Genomic DNA, 16,723 nt, shown 5'->3' on the forward strand with positions numbered 1-16,723 from the left:
AAAAAAGTTGGCAATTTCCAACTACAACCCTGATTATGCTAAACTAGTGGATGCTCAGATGCAACTCACACTAGTATAAAGGCAAATAAGTATTTAGTTACTAAGAATAATTTCCACATTTATGTTTTCTCTCTTAATAAAATAAAATAATACACGATTGTGTACTGAACTGTGCGGTTTCATTTAAGATTTCAATAAGTATGTAATTGGTAAATCGCACAGGGTTTCAATGGTAAACAGATCCTGGGTCTAATCAAGTTGGCCACCCCTGGCGTATAGAACATCTCCGATAGTTCGATATACTATCATCTCGTCGTATCATTCAGTGACACTGTTACCTGCAGTATCCGGCTACAAATATTCATATAAAATTTATATAAAAGTTGTATTCCGTTATCGAACGTAACGTAACTAAACGCGTAATATATTAACTTAACACGTTAAAGACCGCATGCCCACCGGTGGGTCACTCCGCAACGAATTTTTTTTTCGCTCTACTCTAATGCTGTTGGCCGCAGCTGGCCTTTACAGCCTCACCGGACGTTAGGGGGCGAGTGCAGATGCCACTCCAAACCAAAGGAAGGACTTATGGAGCGGCTGAAGGCCAACTCCTGCTTGACGGGTACGATTTTAGTCTGAGAGCACCGCTAGGGGTTCGAACCTCGGTTCAGGCCGTCGTAATTTCGATCCCCGTTTGAATTGGACAGGGGATCGATCGGAGGGGTCACAACGAATGTAAATTTACACGTTGGGACTGGTTGATCACCCATCACTCAAACTATCTCAAATTATTGTACACTAAAAACATATTTATAAAATAATATACGTAATTGACAATAAAAAAAATGGCGGTCCCTATGTGAGAAATAAGATTGTTCAATGCGGTCTTCGACGTGTTAAATATGAAAATGAGAATGTAGTGGTCTTGTCCTTCGCCTTATAACAGGTAGAGAACGGGCTATCGCTGCTGGAGTTGCGGTTGAAACTTTGCTAACGAAACCCTGAGGTAGGCTCCGAGATCTCGGTGGTGGTATGGTGATGGTAACAGCAGCAGTTGTCGCCCGGGCGGCAGCGGCGGTGGTGGTGTATGTGGGCGGCAGTTGTCGCCCGGGCGGCAGCGGCGGTGGTGGTGTATGTGGAGCGGTGAGGTCGGGCCGCAGTTCAGTCGGGCAGCAGCAGTTGTCGCCCGGGCGGCAGCGGCGGTGGTGGTGTATGTGGAGCGGTGAGGTCGGGCCGCAGTTCAGTCGGGCAGCAGCAGTTGTCGCCCGGGCGGCAGCGGCGGTGGTGGTGTATGTGGAGCGGTGAGGTCGGGCCGCAGTTCAGTCGGGCAGCAGCAGTTGTCGCCCGGGCGGCAGCGGCGGTGGTGGTGTATGTGGAGCGGTGAGGTCGGGCCGCAGTTCAGTCGGGCAGCAGCAGTTGTCGCCCGGGCGGCAGCGGCGGTGGTGGTGTATGTGGAGCGGTGAGGTCGGGCCGCAGTTCAGTCGGGCAGCAGCAGTTGTCGCCCGGGCGGCAGCGGCGGTGTATAAGAGCGGTCCCGGTCGTCGTGTGCGCGCGGCTGCACATAGTTGCGACACAGACCGTAGAACCGTTGCGGCCTCAAGTTGCGCTTCTGGGCGTCGAACCTGCACCCCGGATGCAAACATTGATAGAATTATATATTGTCACATGAAATTCAAAATTCAAAATATCTTTATTCATGTAGATTTATTACAGACTCTTATGATATGTCAAATCTACCGTCAGTTCGGAATGATTTCGAGATGAGAAGAACTGACAAGAAACTCATGACATTCAGATACTAAAAAAAATATGGACATGTTCAGTTTTGCTAAACGCATTATGTTGTTAACACCTCTAACTCGCCATCGAGAATTAACTATCCTAAAAATACTGTTCCTTTTTTATAAAACATATCTAACACAAAATTAAATTCAAAGGTAATTGAGATGAAGTATTTAGAATAAGATATTAATGTGCAAGTGTCGGTGAGGGCGAGGGTGTGATGAGCGACCTCCATCCGACGTGCGCCATGCAGCCGAGGCAGAGCGCCACGGTCCAGGTGTACCCGGGGAACCACGAGTACTCGGCCGACGGCGAGCCCGACAGCTCCGTGTTGGTGGCAGCAGACACCGTCACGATGTCGTGCATGTACCCGCCTGCACACACACCACACCCGCATTACTATATAACAAACCCGCCTGCACACACACCACACCCGCATTACTATATAACAAACCCGCCTGCACACACACCACACCCGCATTACTATATAACAAACCCGCCTGCACACACACCACACCCATCTTACTCTATCTCACACTGAACTACACAGCTTTTAAAACAATTTTACTAATTGAGAATCACAGCTTACTGAAGAAATTTAAAAATCTGTCTAATATTATTTTTCTATTATTTATTCATTACAACCAACCAACTAATGAAACGTTTCGTCTTCATTAATATTAAGAATAATAATCACACAAGCTATAATCTCCCTGAACTATGGAAACTAAAACCTATATGTATACACATTATAGCAGATATCAGAGAGGTAATAATATATATAATAACCACAGATAACATAATAACAACGAACAGCCAAAATGTTCTGTATGGCTAAATGACTTTTTAATTTGAATATTACAGGGTTTTCTCTTTTTTTTAATGCAGAAAATATAAAAATAATACTGAACTATCCAATATTTGATATATAATTAGTTAATTATATATTTTTTAAATTTATTTAATCGTTAATAATTTACATTTAGGTTTGAAATTATACAATTCTTGCTGCTAACTCTGCTGAGACTTTACAAATAACATATATATAAAAAGGAATAATAGAAATAATAAGAAATAAAAATCTATCCATGTAACAGCCTCACTGAATTTATAGTAAAACGATAAAATAGCAGTGCTTACCTAAATTCGTGTAATTGGAGTGTACACCCTCACTGGACATGGCAAATATGTTCTCCCGCCGCGCGATCTCCCCCATACAGGAAGAACAGCACAGCACGCTTTTCTATTGTAAAATAATGATATTAATATTTATTTATTGATAGAAAACAACACAATCATACATTTGCATGCATACACTGTTTACTAAAGAAAACAAAAAAAAAACTTATTAAACTACATAGAATTTCAGGTAAATAAAATAACTCAAACAGTAAAATATCAAGAGCACATATTCTAAGCAAAAGGAACTAACTCAGCAGGTGCTGTAAAGTTTAATATATATTTGCACAGCAATCTCTCATTGAAAACAATTGCTACCAATGCAAGCTGCTTATAATAATAATGTATATTTATGTATATCATATAAATTACATTAACACAACATTAAGTAAAGTAATAGAAATAAATATAATAACTAAACTAAATGCAGAAAATTTAGTAACTCAATGAGGACCCTGATAACCTGAACTTTTTTTCGAACTACTCTAATGCTGTTGGCCGCAGCTGGCCTTTACAGCTTCACAGGATGATAGTGGACGAGTGCATATGGCACTCCAAACCAAAGGAAGGACTTGTGGAGCGGCTGAAGGACAACTTCCGCCTGACGGGTACGACTTTTGTCTGAGGGCACCGCTAGGGGTTCGAACTTCGGCTCAGGTTGTCGTAAGTTCGATCCCCGTTTAAATTGGACGGGGGATCGGTCGGAGGGGGGCAGGTATCAATGCTTTGTAACATGTACTGCAAACATCTTATTAAACAGTCCAAGGAATGTATTAATAAGGTTATAAGCAAAGATGTGATTTTTAAAAATAATAGAATTTGAATGAAAATGAAAATTACTTATTAACATTTTTGTATTGTTTACATTATTAACCGGGTCTTAACACGAATAATTTTATGGCAAATAAATAAAACAAATTAAACACGAAAATTAAAAAAATAACTGTTTTTGTATTGTATTTAAATACTTTAGAAAAACGTTTTATATTTTACTAGCTTTTTCTCGCGGCTTCGCTCTCGTTAATTTATCCCCTTATGGGTGGAATTTATCAAAATCCTTTCTTAGGGGATGCCTACGTCATAGTAGCTTTATGTACGCAGTCTCAGTCCAATCGGTTTAAAATTGACAAAGTTTCATACAAACTTTCATCCCCTTGGGGGTAGAATTTATCAAAATCGTTTCTTAGCGGATGCCTACGTCATAACATCTACCTGCATGCCAAATTTCAGCTCAATCCGTCGAGTGGTTTGGGCTGTGCTTTGATAGATCACTATGTCAGTCACCTTTGAGTTATATATATTTAGATTTGAAATGCTTTAAATCTCTAATCAGAGATTTATGGTAGCACACACAACAAAATCAGACGCTGCAATAATAAGGAAAGAATAAAAAAATGCAAAAATTATAAATGTAGAAGAAAATATGTGGCGTTGGCTTAAAAATAAAACTGAGGCTTGAAAACCGAATAAAATGTATCTATGCATATATAAAAAGAAATATATATAGACAGTATGAAACATATTTCTGTTAGATAAAGCACGTAATAATGTAAGAATATGAATAATACTTGCCACTCGCCCTTGCTTCGCACGGGTGAATGTTTGTGACAAAATGCGATGCATGGTTTAGATGAAGTAAGCGGATAAACAGACATATGTAAACATCGACTTTATATACCATTAGACATAATATTTTGGAAGGAAATAACATAGCACTTCAAAACTATATATATTATTAAATAGCTGTTCCCGCGACTTCGTCCGCGTGGAATTTAACTTAAATTTTCTAAAATAAAAGTATCCTTAATTTCTCCTTACTACCTTATTACTTCAGCTATCTACCAAGAAAACTCAAAATCGGTCCAGCCATTCGAGAGATTAGCCGGAACTAACAGACAAAAGTTGTAAAAAATGTTATTTTGCTGTATGTACCCTATGCATGTACTAAAAACGGTTATTTCAATATTACAAACAGACTCCAATTTTATTTATATGTATAGATGATAACTGATAAGTTTCGTTTGCCTTAACTGATTTTGATGAAATTTTATATGTATACTGTGTAGGTATAACAATAAGTAGCTATATATTTTTTACACCCCTATATGATAAGGGTGGAAAACCCAAAAAATGTTGTCATCTTTTTTGTGACTTGCTCTTTTTATATGTGTACTCTGTAGTTCTGACAATAAATTGTTATCTAAGAGTGGAAAACCCCAAAATTTTGTCACATTTTCATAACTCGGTATTAAAAAATACATATAACCGTAAATTTCCACCCTACCATCAACCCCCATTTATATTAATTTACATGACAAAATAACGTTTGCCGATACGGCTAGTTATAGTCTGTTTTTTAATCCCAGAGACTAAATTGACAGATTTAAATGTCAAACTTTCAAATAATTATAGAATACATTTCTGAATAGTCAGCAATTTTTTTTTAAATCTCTGTAATTAAAAACAAGAACGGACTATATGTAAAATAAAACTAGAATTATCGAAAGAAAGGGGCTAATCCCCTAGGCCTCTTCTCTTGACAATTCTAGGGGGAGGGGTGGTGGGGGAGACGAGGGTGGGTGAGACTGACCCTGCTGATGAGCTTGACCTCCATGTGTAGCCGCAGCAGCGCGTTGTCGACCACGAACAGCGCCAGCCGGTCCCGCGCCGACAGCGTCAGGTTGGACGCCACCCAGAACGACAGCGACACGGGGTCCTCCGGCAGCTTGTCTGAGGACAATTAAAGGAGACAATTCTAAAATGAACTTAAGTATTTTAGAAAGATAGCAGTTTGTTGGAAATCCTTTCGCATTATTTTACTTATATATTTAAGTATAAATATATATTTTTTTAATAATATAATCCAGGACAATTCACACAGTGACCAAGTCCCAAGTTAAGCTAAGCTTGTGTTATGGATACTAGACAACTGATATAATTAGATACTTTTTTGTGAATACATAAATATTAAAAATCGGTAAATCAACTACTGACGCTGGTGTAGCTTTAATGAAACACATTTTTGACTGTTGGGAGAGGTCACAGGATGCTATCGGTGTATTCTGTGACCTCTCAAAAGCATTTGATTGCGTTGATCATGAAACACTCTTACTCAAATTAGAACATTACGGTATTAGATATGAAGCACTATGCATGATGAAATCCTATCTAAATAATAGAATGCAAGTTGTTGAAATAAATGGTGTAAAGTCTGAGGGAACTAGTATTAAAATGGGTGTTCCTCAGGGCTCTATTCTAGGTCCTTTCTTATTTTTAGTTTACATAAACGATCTTCCTTATATGGTAGAAAAGATAGCTGACATAGTTCTGTTTGCTGATGATACTTCATTAGTATTCAAAGTCAATCGACATATTGATGATATGGACGAAGTAAACGGTTCTCTCTCTTATGCTTTAAAATGGTTTACGGCAAATAATATGCTACTAAATGCAAATAAAACTAAATGTATCAAATTTACTCTCCCCAATGTAAGGCCGGTAGATTCAAAAATCGTATTGGACAATAAATCTATTAATTTTGTTGACGATACTGTATTTCTAGGTATCACATTAGATTCCAAGTTGCAATGGGGTGCTCATATTACTAAATTGGCGAGTCGACTTAGTTCTGCCGCTTACGCGGTAAGAAGAATTAGACAATTAACAGACGTGGCAACGGCTAAACTTGTCTATTTTAGCTATTTCCATAGCATTATGTCGTATGGTATTTTGTTATGGGGCAAAGCAGCTGATATAAATACAATATTTACTTTACAAAAGAGGGCCATTCGCTCCATTTATGGTATGGGTTCCAGGGAGTCATTGCGAGAGTGTTTTAAGGAATCAAATATCCTCACCGTTGCTTCTCAATACATTTATGAAAATATCATCTATGCCAGAAGGAATATAGACAGTTTCAAAAGAGTTAGTGATTGCACTAATAAAAGCTTACGTAACAATAACAAACTGATTTTACCTAAATGTCGTTTGGCTAAAGTTAGTAATTCGTTTTATGGCAATTGCGTAAGGTTTTACAATAAAATACCAGAGTCTGTTATAAATCTGCCAGAAAAAAGATTTAAATGTCAAATAAAACAGTTCCTTTGCAAAAAAGCTTACTATAAAATTGAAGAATTCGTTAACGATAATAATGTTTTTATAGAAAAACTTTAAATCTATAGCACTGACAATATTATCTGATTACATTAATAATGAGTGCGTAGCGACTTCTATGTTGATTATCGCATGCCTCTTACTTGTTATACTGTAATTATTTATATAAAAAAAAAACATCTATTAAAAAGAGCAACACACAAGTTTCTTGCTCATTCTTCTTGTGATGAATCTGCATTCCGAATGAGTGGTAGAATCAAAATATGACTATTCAAAAGTGCTTGTAATGAGTTTATTTGAATAAAGATTATTTCTATTTCTATTTCTATTTCTATTACACATAAAAAAACCCAAACTAATACAAACAATCATACTCATGAATACAAATGCTTGCACCGTGCGAAGGAATCGAACCCGCGAGCCATTGGCAAATCGTTGTGCTAAACCTTTAAACTACCGAAGCCATCATACCGTATATCGTATTTCTATTATAGTTTATATATACATGGTTACATATATATATAATATGGTTGATATAAATCTACTTATTTCTAGCCAACATTCAATATGTTACTACCCTAAATCCTACTCCTATTTTTATCCACCAAATCTGGGGGTAGCATCAACAAAATGAGTCGTTCGTAGTACGTCGCGTCGAGCACACGCAAATCAGCATATTCTCCGCAAATCAACGTAAACGAAACCATCAGCCGCGATCTTCGCGCAATCATCTGTTTAGTACATCATCCAGTGAAATTCATCGTAGTGTTGTGCGTTTTTAAAGTGAAACGGCTACGCGTATAATAAGACCTACACGCGGGGACGACACGAACCAGGTTGGTCCTTAGTTTCCCTTTTTTACCTAACAATATATATATAGCTTTTTATTTCTACTTAAAGGCTAGCTGGTAGAGAATGCTGTATGGCATTAAGCTCGCCCTTTGTATAAGAAATCGTGGACTCACCGAACATGATAGTTTTGAAGTATTCCTCGATGATCTGCCGCATGCGGCGATAGTCGAAGATGTCGTAAAGGAACAGCGGCCACGGCGTCACCACCGCGTCCATGCTGCGCATGCGGCTGTCCAGCCTGCGGACCAAGCACTCACTATACCCCCTGCGATCGATCTCCCGTGAAATTCAAACGGGGATCGAAATTACGACGACTTGAGCCGAGGTCGAGCCTGTAGCGGTGCCCTCAGACTAAAGTCGCATCCATTAGGCGGGAGTTTGTTTTCAACCGCATAAGTTCTTCCTTTGGTTTGGAGTGCCATTTGCACTCGCCCCCGGTAAAGCTGTAAAGGCCAGCTGCGGCCAACAGCATTAGAGTAGTCCGGACTAAAAACTCACTATACCTAATTAAATTATTTTTAAATAAGTATATTAAATTAGCCTAAGTTTTTCCTTATAACATTAGGTATCTGCGAGTGAAAGTATCGTCAAAATCAGTGCAGCGTTTTAGAGATTAGTAAGAATAAATAGACAGACAGTTAAAAAAAAATATATATTTAGCATAAATATGTACTTTTATACACATTTAGTGAAGCTGCAAATTTGAAAATACAAACAGACACTTCAATCTTATTATTTGTAAAGATAGATAGATGTAAAGAAAGGGACAGTATAGGGGGTGAGTTAGCTTCGCACCCCGCCGTGCATAGCGCACGGTGGGGTGCGAGGTCGGACATGTATGTTCCAGCATTATTAGGTCTCCTATCGCTGTGAATATGTCCACACGAAACGATGGCTGAGCAATGTTTGGTTCTGATGCGTTCCGGACAGTATGGTAATAATGCCTTCGGTTAACATTAACATAGTGGCAAACAGACGTGAGGGGCAGCGCAGGTAGGAAAAATAGACCCAGATGGGGTCGGTCCCGGGCATCAAGCGGTGCTTTGGTGGCCCGCTCCAGTTGTATCGCAGACACATGCGGAGCGGGCGCGGCTCTGTGTGGACGGTAGGGTCAGGAGATCAAGTCTGCCGTCCACAACGGGAGCCGAGATGGGGGGAGTCGCATCCCGTATTCCGGTGCGTCTCCCACGGAGGGTGGAAACGGGAAACTGAGAAGAGTTAAGAAAAAAAACGGTACGCACGGCACAGGTCGGGGCGGCGCGGGCGGGGCGGGCGCGGCGGGGGGCGGCGGCGGCAGCAGGCGCGCGTGCCGCAGCGGAGCCCCGGGCTGCACCTCGGGCAGCACGCGCACCTCCACCGACCGCATCCTGACCACCGCACCGCACAACAACACACAATACTACACTACTACACACATTACCTTATCTACACCTACACCCTTTCACGCAGGAAAGACTGCAATTGTGCATGTAAATGTAGATAAAGCGAATGACAAAGACGGCGCTCGCAAACGGTGAGCGCATTGCCGCGTTCTTCGATCGTACGTGTTTTAGAGACTTATTATAATATTAAATTAATATCGCAAAAACATCTCCGAAGCAAAGACATAATTATTCATTCATTCATAAATTTAAGAGCGACGCTCTTGTCGGTGGAGCTCTTGCCACTTTCTACGATCTTCCATCTACTCTTTAAACCTTGATACGACACGACTCCAATTCTGTCCTTCATTTGCTTAATGTAGCTGTACCTTGGTTTTCGCTCTCCCCTCTTTACCTCAATAATAACTTTCATAAATTCATAGTGCCGTATCTATGTTCTAACATTTTTCCGTCTGTTTTCTATAGCATTCAATATCTGCCTACAAATCTTAAACGTGTCTCTGGAAAAAGTCTATGAAATAAAAAGGAAAACTTTAAAAGAAACTGAACTGACTTCAATATCTGCCTACAAATCTTAAACGTGTCTCTGGAAAAAGTCTATGAAATAAAAAGGAAAACTTTAAAAGAAACTGAACTGACTTGATAGCATATGTGCGCTATCACGTGCAAAACAATGATCATAAAAAATAGTAAAATAATAATTGTGAACAATTCACACAGCGCCATCTAGTTCCGAGCCAAGCAGAGTTCGTGTAATTGGTAGTAGAGAACATCAGTAATGAGTAGCATTACCTTTTGTATATGTGTATGGGCACGGAGCGCTTGGGCATCTCCACGAACCGGAACCGGTGGTTGGCGCGCGCCTTGAAGGTGAGCGAGGAGGGCGCGTCCTGGCCCTCCGCCAGCCCCGCCTCGAACACCTCGCACAGCACCCCGTACCCCGACACCATCGTGCCGCTCTCGCTGCATCCACACAACAACGTTACATTAAATTGAATCCCGCCATATGACGCCCTCAGCCGGCTGCTGAAAAGAGCCGGTAGAGATAGCAGTAGTAGAGTAGAGTAGCCGGTAGGAGAACGACGCTGGGGTGGCATGCGCCAGTAGTACGCTCGGGCAAAGAGCATATGCTTGAGGCCCGTACCCTGCTGTCCGCAAGGACCTGCGGACGACCCAGACTGATTGAACGTTACATGACTCTCTCATACGTGAATAAAATTTTAAAATAATCATAATATTTTTATTCGTTTAGGTCTATTACAGACTCATATGATATGTCAAATCTACCGTCAGTTCGGAATGATTTCGAGATGAGAACTGATAAGAAACTCACTTTCAAATAAATATTGTACATGTTTAGAATAATACAGATTCATTTTTAAATTTAAATTTTGGAGAATAGAGTGCTCCACCCTCGTATGCTATTGCAAAAGCAAATAGTCAAATCAGTGTTCGTAACCCGAACAGACCAGTCCCCACAAGCAGCACCCGGTCACGAGTATGACGGATATAGGCTTAAATCATATCGAAAAATCAATCAAATTATCAACATTATTCTTGTAGGTCTATTACAGACTCTTAAGATATGTCAAATCTAACGTCAGTTCGGAGTGCTTTCGAGATGAGAAGACCTGACAAGAAACTCAACTAGCAAACATGTGAAAGAGTGAACAAAACAAAGCTCCTGATCGGGCTTGTAAGAATGTGTCCTGTAAAGATAGCTATTTATACCAATATTATACACAGATTTCACATTTACTACATTTGTTTATAATTTTTCTTCTAATACAGATATTATGTACATGTTAGACACATGTATATAATACACATAATACAATATAACATATAGTATAATAGAGGCACTCAATGTGGGGGTTTATGTCCACAGTTCCGTGATAATGATATTAGTTGATATATTGATTGATTGATTGATTGATGAGGGGTTTTTGCTAAATAGAACCGCCCCAGTTGAATGCTACTCGAACACTGATTTTTATTACTAAAATAAATATATTGAGGTGAAATTGCATGTGTAGGCAATTGTGTCAGTACACAATACACAGTAAGCAGGCATGTGCGGCTGCCCGTACATCCTGCCGCCACACGAAATGAGAGAATGCATGTGAAGTAAAATGCTGATTGATATGAATAATACAACAATGCTCTGATGGGGTATGTAACACAAGGTGATCAACAATTTCTTACAATCTATTTAATATTTAAATGGTACAAGTTAATGATGATAACAAGATGATAAACTATGCACTACTATTCTCGTGTCACAGTTTTCGTTCCCATACTCCTCCGAAACGGCTTGATCGATTCTCATGAAATTTTGTGAGTGTATTGAGTAGGTCTGAGAATCGGCCAACATCTATTTTTCATTCCCCTAAATGTTAGGGGTAGTCCACCCCTAAATTTTTTATTTTATTTTAAGGCAAAACAACGTTTGCCGGGACAGCTAGTAGTATATAGTGTATTGATTGTATGAATGATTCAAATTTTTGATGTGTTTGAACAATATTCATAATATCTTGTTGGCTGGTGAGTTTAAATTGCGTTGTTGTTTATTTTGCTTTTCAGTTTGTGTTTCCTTATGTGCCAAGCATCATTCTATAAGACAAATATAGCTTATCATCCACATTTATACTCTTGTCGCATGCCATTTACTTTAGTTTGCCGTGAAATATATAGATGCAAAACTTTAAACTTTTGAGAGATGCACAGCTTTTAAAAAATCATATAAGCAATAATAATATATGTTTTTAAATTCGCAAGAATTTCTATAAATTCCATAAGCTTTTAATATCATAATTGGATAAAATTGGTTTTTATTATGATGTAGGAAATGCATGTCAGCCCACTGCTGATGGATGCGTATTGTAGTACTAGAGGCATGCATGTTATTGAGTCGGGTGACATGACAAATAATGAGACTACCACTCCACTTTATTCTGCCCTACTGTTTCGGCTAATCTCTGAAATGGCTGAGCCGATTTTGACGGGACTTTTTAGCAGGTAGCTGATGTAATAAAGAGTAACTTAGGCTACTTTTATTTTAGAAAAATAAAGTTAAATTCCATGTGGATGAAGTCACGGGTACAGTTAGTAATAAATAAACAAAATCAACTCTAATTTTACTATATATACTGTATAAAGGCTACCACAACCATCGAACACTTACTCAGGACAGAGCAGACCAAACAGCTTGTCGTTCTTAATGGCGCGCGCGAGCACGGCGGCGTCGTGCGCGTGCGGCAGCAGCATCGGCACGGTCTCCCCGGGGAACACCGCCCCGTGGTGCGCCAGCACCGGCACCCGACCCTCCCACCCCGCCTCCAGCACGCAGCGCCCGCCCACAGCCACCAGCCCCGCGCCCATATACTGCGCACCACCACATCTCACTTCAGCTTACTGTTTCTATATCATTACATTTCTTACCCATTTACTATTATTCTACAATGCACACTACACTGTGTGCGTGCACTGTAGCATGGCACAGGTGACAGTTACTAATTTTACATTTAACACTTACTACATTTAAGTTAATACAGTTATTAATGATTTCATATATTACAAATATGGTACAGCGGAAATACTAAGTTATAATTTGTAAAATTTGTCAACTTTCAAGACTGAAACAAAATGTTAATGCTACTGAGCATATAGTGTAGAAACATAACTAAATCCACTCCACAATATATTTAGTCCAATTGTTGAAATAAAATAAAATAAAATTTATTGATTAAATGTGGTTTTACAAAGATGGTTTAACATAATATATATTAGTACTGTGCATTGTCATACATTCCTGTGCACTGTCATTCCTGACATGCAATAAACAAGTTGTGTCATTTATCAGTTATATTTATATACATAAAATAACTAAAATTTCTAAATTTAGAATCAACATGTTCTCAATATATTTATTTTCATAAAGTTAGTCAATATAGTCAATCAAATTTGACTCCATGCAATTATTAAATTTAATTATATTCTATTATGTATCTGCCTAGTATAGATGTACTACCATTATGTTTAACTAAGAACTCAATCTAAATCATAAACACTACTTGAAGGTAAAAATATGCCATAAGCCAATATATTCTAATATAATAATCTTATTCATTCAGTGGTCAATTCTCAAGTTTTACAATAGTGATTAGAAGCAAAGGATAAATCTGAGACTGAGTCAATTCATTTATCTGCAACATGACTCATATATAAAGTTATTCAGACAGTACTCAAAACTATTAGTTATGTTAAATTCAAATTAAAAAATAATTTATTAACATTACATACGAAAGTCAAGTTTTTACATTATAATTTTTTATCCTACCATCCAGTTCGGTATATAGATCCAATTGAGAAGAACTAACAAGAATCTCAATTGTATTACTTTTTTTTTAAACGCCAGTTTATTTACAATATATAGGTATTTAAATAGGTGTCTATGTCTAACATTAAATGAAAATCCCGTGCATGAACAACTATTGCATGCACACTCGTCATTCAAGTAATAGTTTAGTTAGTTAAAGGCTTTACTCAGTAAATAAGATTTAACAGATGTTCTGAATTTATTTAAGGGTAATTCCAATATATTCTTCGGTATTTTTTTATACCTATTATACCTTTTCAGCAATTTATGTATTACTTTGTGAATATTCTAGCATAGATGGACTGCCATGATTAGATAAATACAAGTTGAAGTAAAATTAGTAATAAAACCTAATTGGTTACCGAGTGAGATGCCGCTAGCGATATGTCGAACTGCTGCTCCTCCTCGTCCGTGTCCTCGTCCTCGTCGTTTGGATCTCCCCCGCCGCTATCCGGCTCGTTGTGGTCACCATCATCCGTAGCTAGCAATGCCAACAAAAACATTACGAATTATTTGTTTACAACGTTCTTGTACCTGTTATATATATTTCTTCGAGTTTACAAGTGTAATTAAATGTTTAATATATAATTTAATTGTATTTAAAAAGAAAATAAAATTCAAAAATCATAGCAAAGCAATAATAAATAATGTTTATTCTTTGTGTCAAATCACATTGCCGTATTTACCGTTGTCCTCCATTATTCTCCTAAGTAGTTCTCGGAGGAGCGCAATTTTGAAGATTATAATTTATTTATCTTTTTAGATAATATTCTGGTATTTTGATAAGTATAATAAAAGTTACTGCAATTTCAGAATGCAATTATTGCGTTCTTTTTGTTTTAGTAAGTTTACAGAGCATGCGAAAAAGGTTTCGATTGTAGTATATAATTTAATCGATTTAACAACGGCAAAAAACCTTACTCTTTATATGCATATAATTAAAATTATGGAAATGTTATAATAAACGTTAAATATTTTTTATGTTGCATAGTTATTATTGAATTCATATATTTTTTATTTTTTTTCTAGCGTTTTTATGACTTTTCTACATTATTACACCCTTATATCATAGCATACTTTGTAAAGTCTAGTTATAATGTATAATCTGTGGCAGTCGAAATGTCTGATTTGTGACATTTCCAAGTTTTTGAACGCATAATCACCCTGATCTGTATCCTGTCCTGTGCAGTATGTCATATTAGTCTTCTTGCTCTTCTGAGCTCGAAGAAGAAATGCACGGGTTTTTATAAATTGCTAGATTGTGCTAAAAGAAATGTGATTAAACAGTGTTTCATTATGTACAATTGATCAAAATGTATCGAAAAATAGTGTTGTGTTACATTTTTGTATTGACTTTATTGGATATATCTCTGAAGACCAGACTGACAGCCCAGGGAAAGAGTCATGGTAAAATCGATTGTTAATTTTGTATCAAAATTTTCTATTTTATCCTACGAATTTGATATTTGTTTGACTGATGTTGTAGTCCAATAACGTGAAATAGCAAAAACTAAATTAAAAAATATCATAAGAGTTAAGTTTCATGGGTTAGTGGGTAGTGCGCGGTTCGATGTTATTTTAGATCGGGGCCGAGTTACATTTGTTTGACACTTTTTTTTAAATGATATTTTAGTCTTAGGAAAGTCGAGTAGTAAGTTCTTTCACTGTACAAACAGGGTATCTGTCACCGAAGATAATTAAAACTACGCGCGTCAGATGTTATGAAAAGTAACATAGTTATTTAATCATAATTATGTATAGACAAATATAATCTGATTCTAATTTGAAACTTCTTCATATATTATAATTAAATGTATATTTTAATTAAATAGAGTAGTTGTTCAATATCTGTTTTCTGACAGGGCTATTTAACAAATAAATTAATAATATATTAGTTTCAATATTATTTAGAAAATCACATAGGGTATCATATAATAAAAACATAAAGATATGAAAACTGACAAATTTATCAGTTAAATTTATATGTAAAAATGGTTTCAAGAATTAGGATGATATTTTCACAAAATATGTGTTTAAATGTGGTCAACATATAGGTCAAAGAAATCTTTAAAAAATCCATTAAAGAGGCATAAATTTGTACTTTTTTACTTTTAAATATGACATATATTCTTAATTGATGCAGCATTATTAAAACAATAGAAGAGGTGTTGTGTATAAGTTTTTTTTTAATTATTCTCTATTACACCAAATATAAAACAAAGTTGCTGACGCTTGTCGCAGTTTAAAACTATGCAACAGATTTTGAAGCCATTTCTTTTAATCAAAAGAGTGGACCAAGAGGAAGATTTATATGTATACTACATGTACACCCAGGTGAAGCCGGGCGAGTAGCTAGTAAAAAATAATTTAAATATGCATTAACTGATACAAAGTGCAGTTTTACTGTTAAGTATTTTCTTTAAAACTACTGTTGGGTGGATAGTCCAACTAATGAAAGGAAAAAGACATATAATACAAGTATATTTTTTATTTACAGGAATAACAGTTCATGATAGCATAATTGAAGGGCTATCATTTCAGGTAATGTTTACATCTAAATTTACTATTACTGTAATTAATAATAATAATAATAATAGTAAGAAAATTCTTTCTTCATCACATAACTCATCTATGTTTGGCTAAGGCCCGCAAGTTTGAATATATTACCCCCATAAAAAGGGAGATATAATATATATATATATATATAATAATAATAATAATAATAAACAGTAAAAACATTCCCAATTATTATTTCGTCCACAGGTGTCATTCCAGCAGCTTACCCTCTAGCCTCAAAATATTACAGCTTCACCTACTTACTTTCATACTTCTCCAAATAGCTGTAATTCTAAACACCTGTAGAATAGTCCGCAAATTTTTGTCATCATAATCATTTCTTTTATAATTGTAATTGTTATTCACCCGCAATGACAAGTTTAACACTCCATCAAAGGGAGATATAAAATATATATATTTTAAAAAACAATAATAATAATACAATAACAATAACACTTTCATACTTCTCCAAAAAGCGAAG

At 37.0% G+C, this 16,723-nt stretch overlaps 2 protein-coding genes across 2 annotated transcripts in view; one reads left to right on the plus strand and one right to left on the minus strand.

Annotated features, from left to right (window-relative positions):
• Nucleotides 1–1,102: 1,102 nt before the first annotated feature.
• Nucleotides 1,103–14,523, minus strand: LOC131845193 (protein cereblon). Its single transcript, XM_059194234.1, has 10 exons — nt 14,373–14,523; nt 14,049–14,167; nt 12,493–12,692; nt 10,101–10,271; nt 9,186–9,293; nt 8,040–8,164; nt 5,552–5,691; nt 2,923–3,025; nt 2,012–2,156; nt 1,103–1,622 (listed from the first exon to the last, which is right to left on the minus strand). The coding sequence occupies exons 1-10, from the start codon at nt 14,383–14,385 to the stop codon at nt 1,478–1,480; spliced, it is 1,269 nt and encodes a 422-aa protein (XP_059050217.1). The 5' UTR covers nt 14,386–14,523; the 3' UTR covers nt 1,103–1,477.
• A 331-nt stretch (nt 14,524–14,854) lies between these two features.
• Nucleotides 14,855–16,723, plus strand: part of LOC131845206 (uncharacterized) — a 49,493-nt gene continuing 47,624 nt past the window's right edge. Inside the window, exons 1-2 of the mRNA XM_059194247.1 lie at nt 14,855–15,093; nt 16,184–16,227. Of these exons, the coding sequence (XP_059050230.1) occupies nt 15,000–15,093; nt 16,184–16,227 (138 nt within the window). The 5' untranslated portion in view covers nt 14,855–14,999. The remainder of the gene's footprint in view (nt 15,094–16,183; nt 16,228–16,723) is intronic.

Source organism: Achroia grisella, unplaced genomic scaffold (genome assembly GCF_030625045.1).
Source record: "Achroia grisella isolate CSIRO2021 unplaced genomic scaffold, CSIRO_AGI_Agris_v1 utg460, whole genome shotgun sequence".
In the NCBI taxonomy this organism is placed as follows: domain Eukaryota; kingdom Metazoa; phylum Arthropoda; class Insecta; order Lepidoptera; family Pyralidae; genus Achroia; species Achroia grisella.

Bases quoted from the DNA above. Each gene is read 5' to 3' on its own strand.
- LOC131845193 (XM_059194234.1), bottom strand. The intron at 10,272-12,492 runs GTAAGTGTTCGA...GTGTGGATGCAG, and splicing joins TTTGGTCTGCTCTGTCCTGA to CGAGAGCGGCACGATGGTGT. The intron at 2,157-2,922 runs GTAAGCACTGCT...GTGTGTGTGCAG, and splicing joins CTCCAATTACACGAATTTAG to GCGGGTACATGCACGACATC.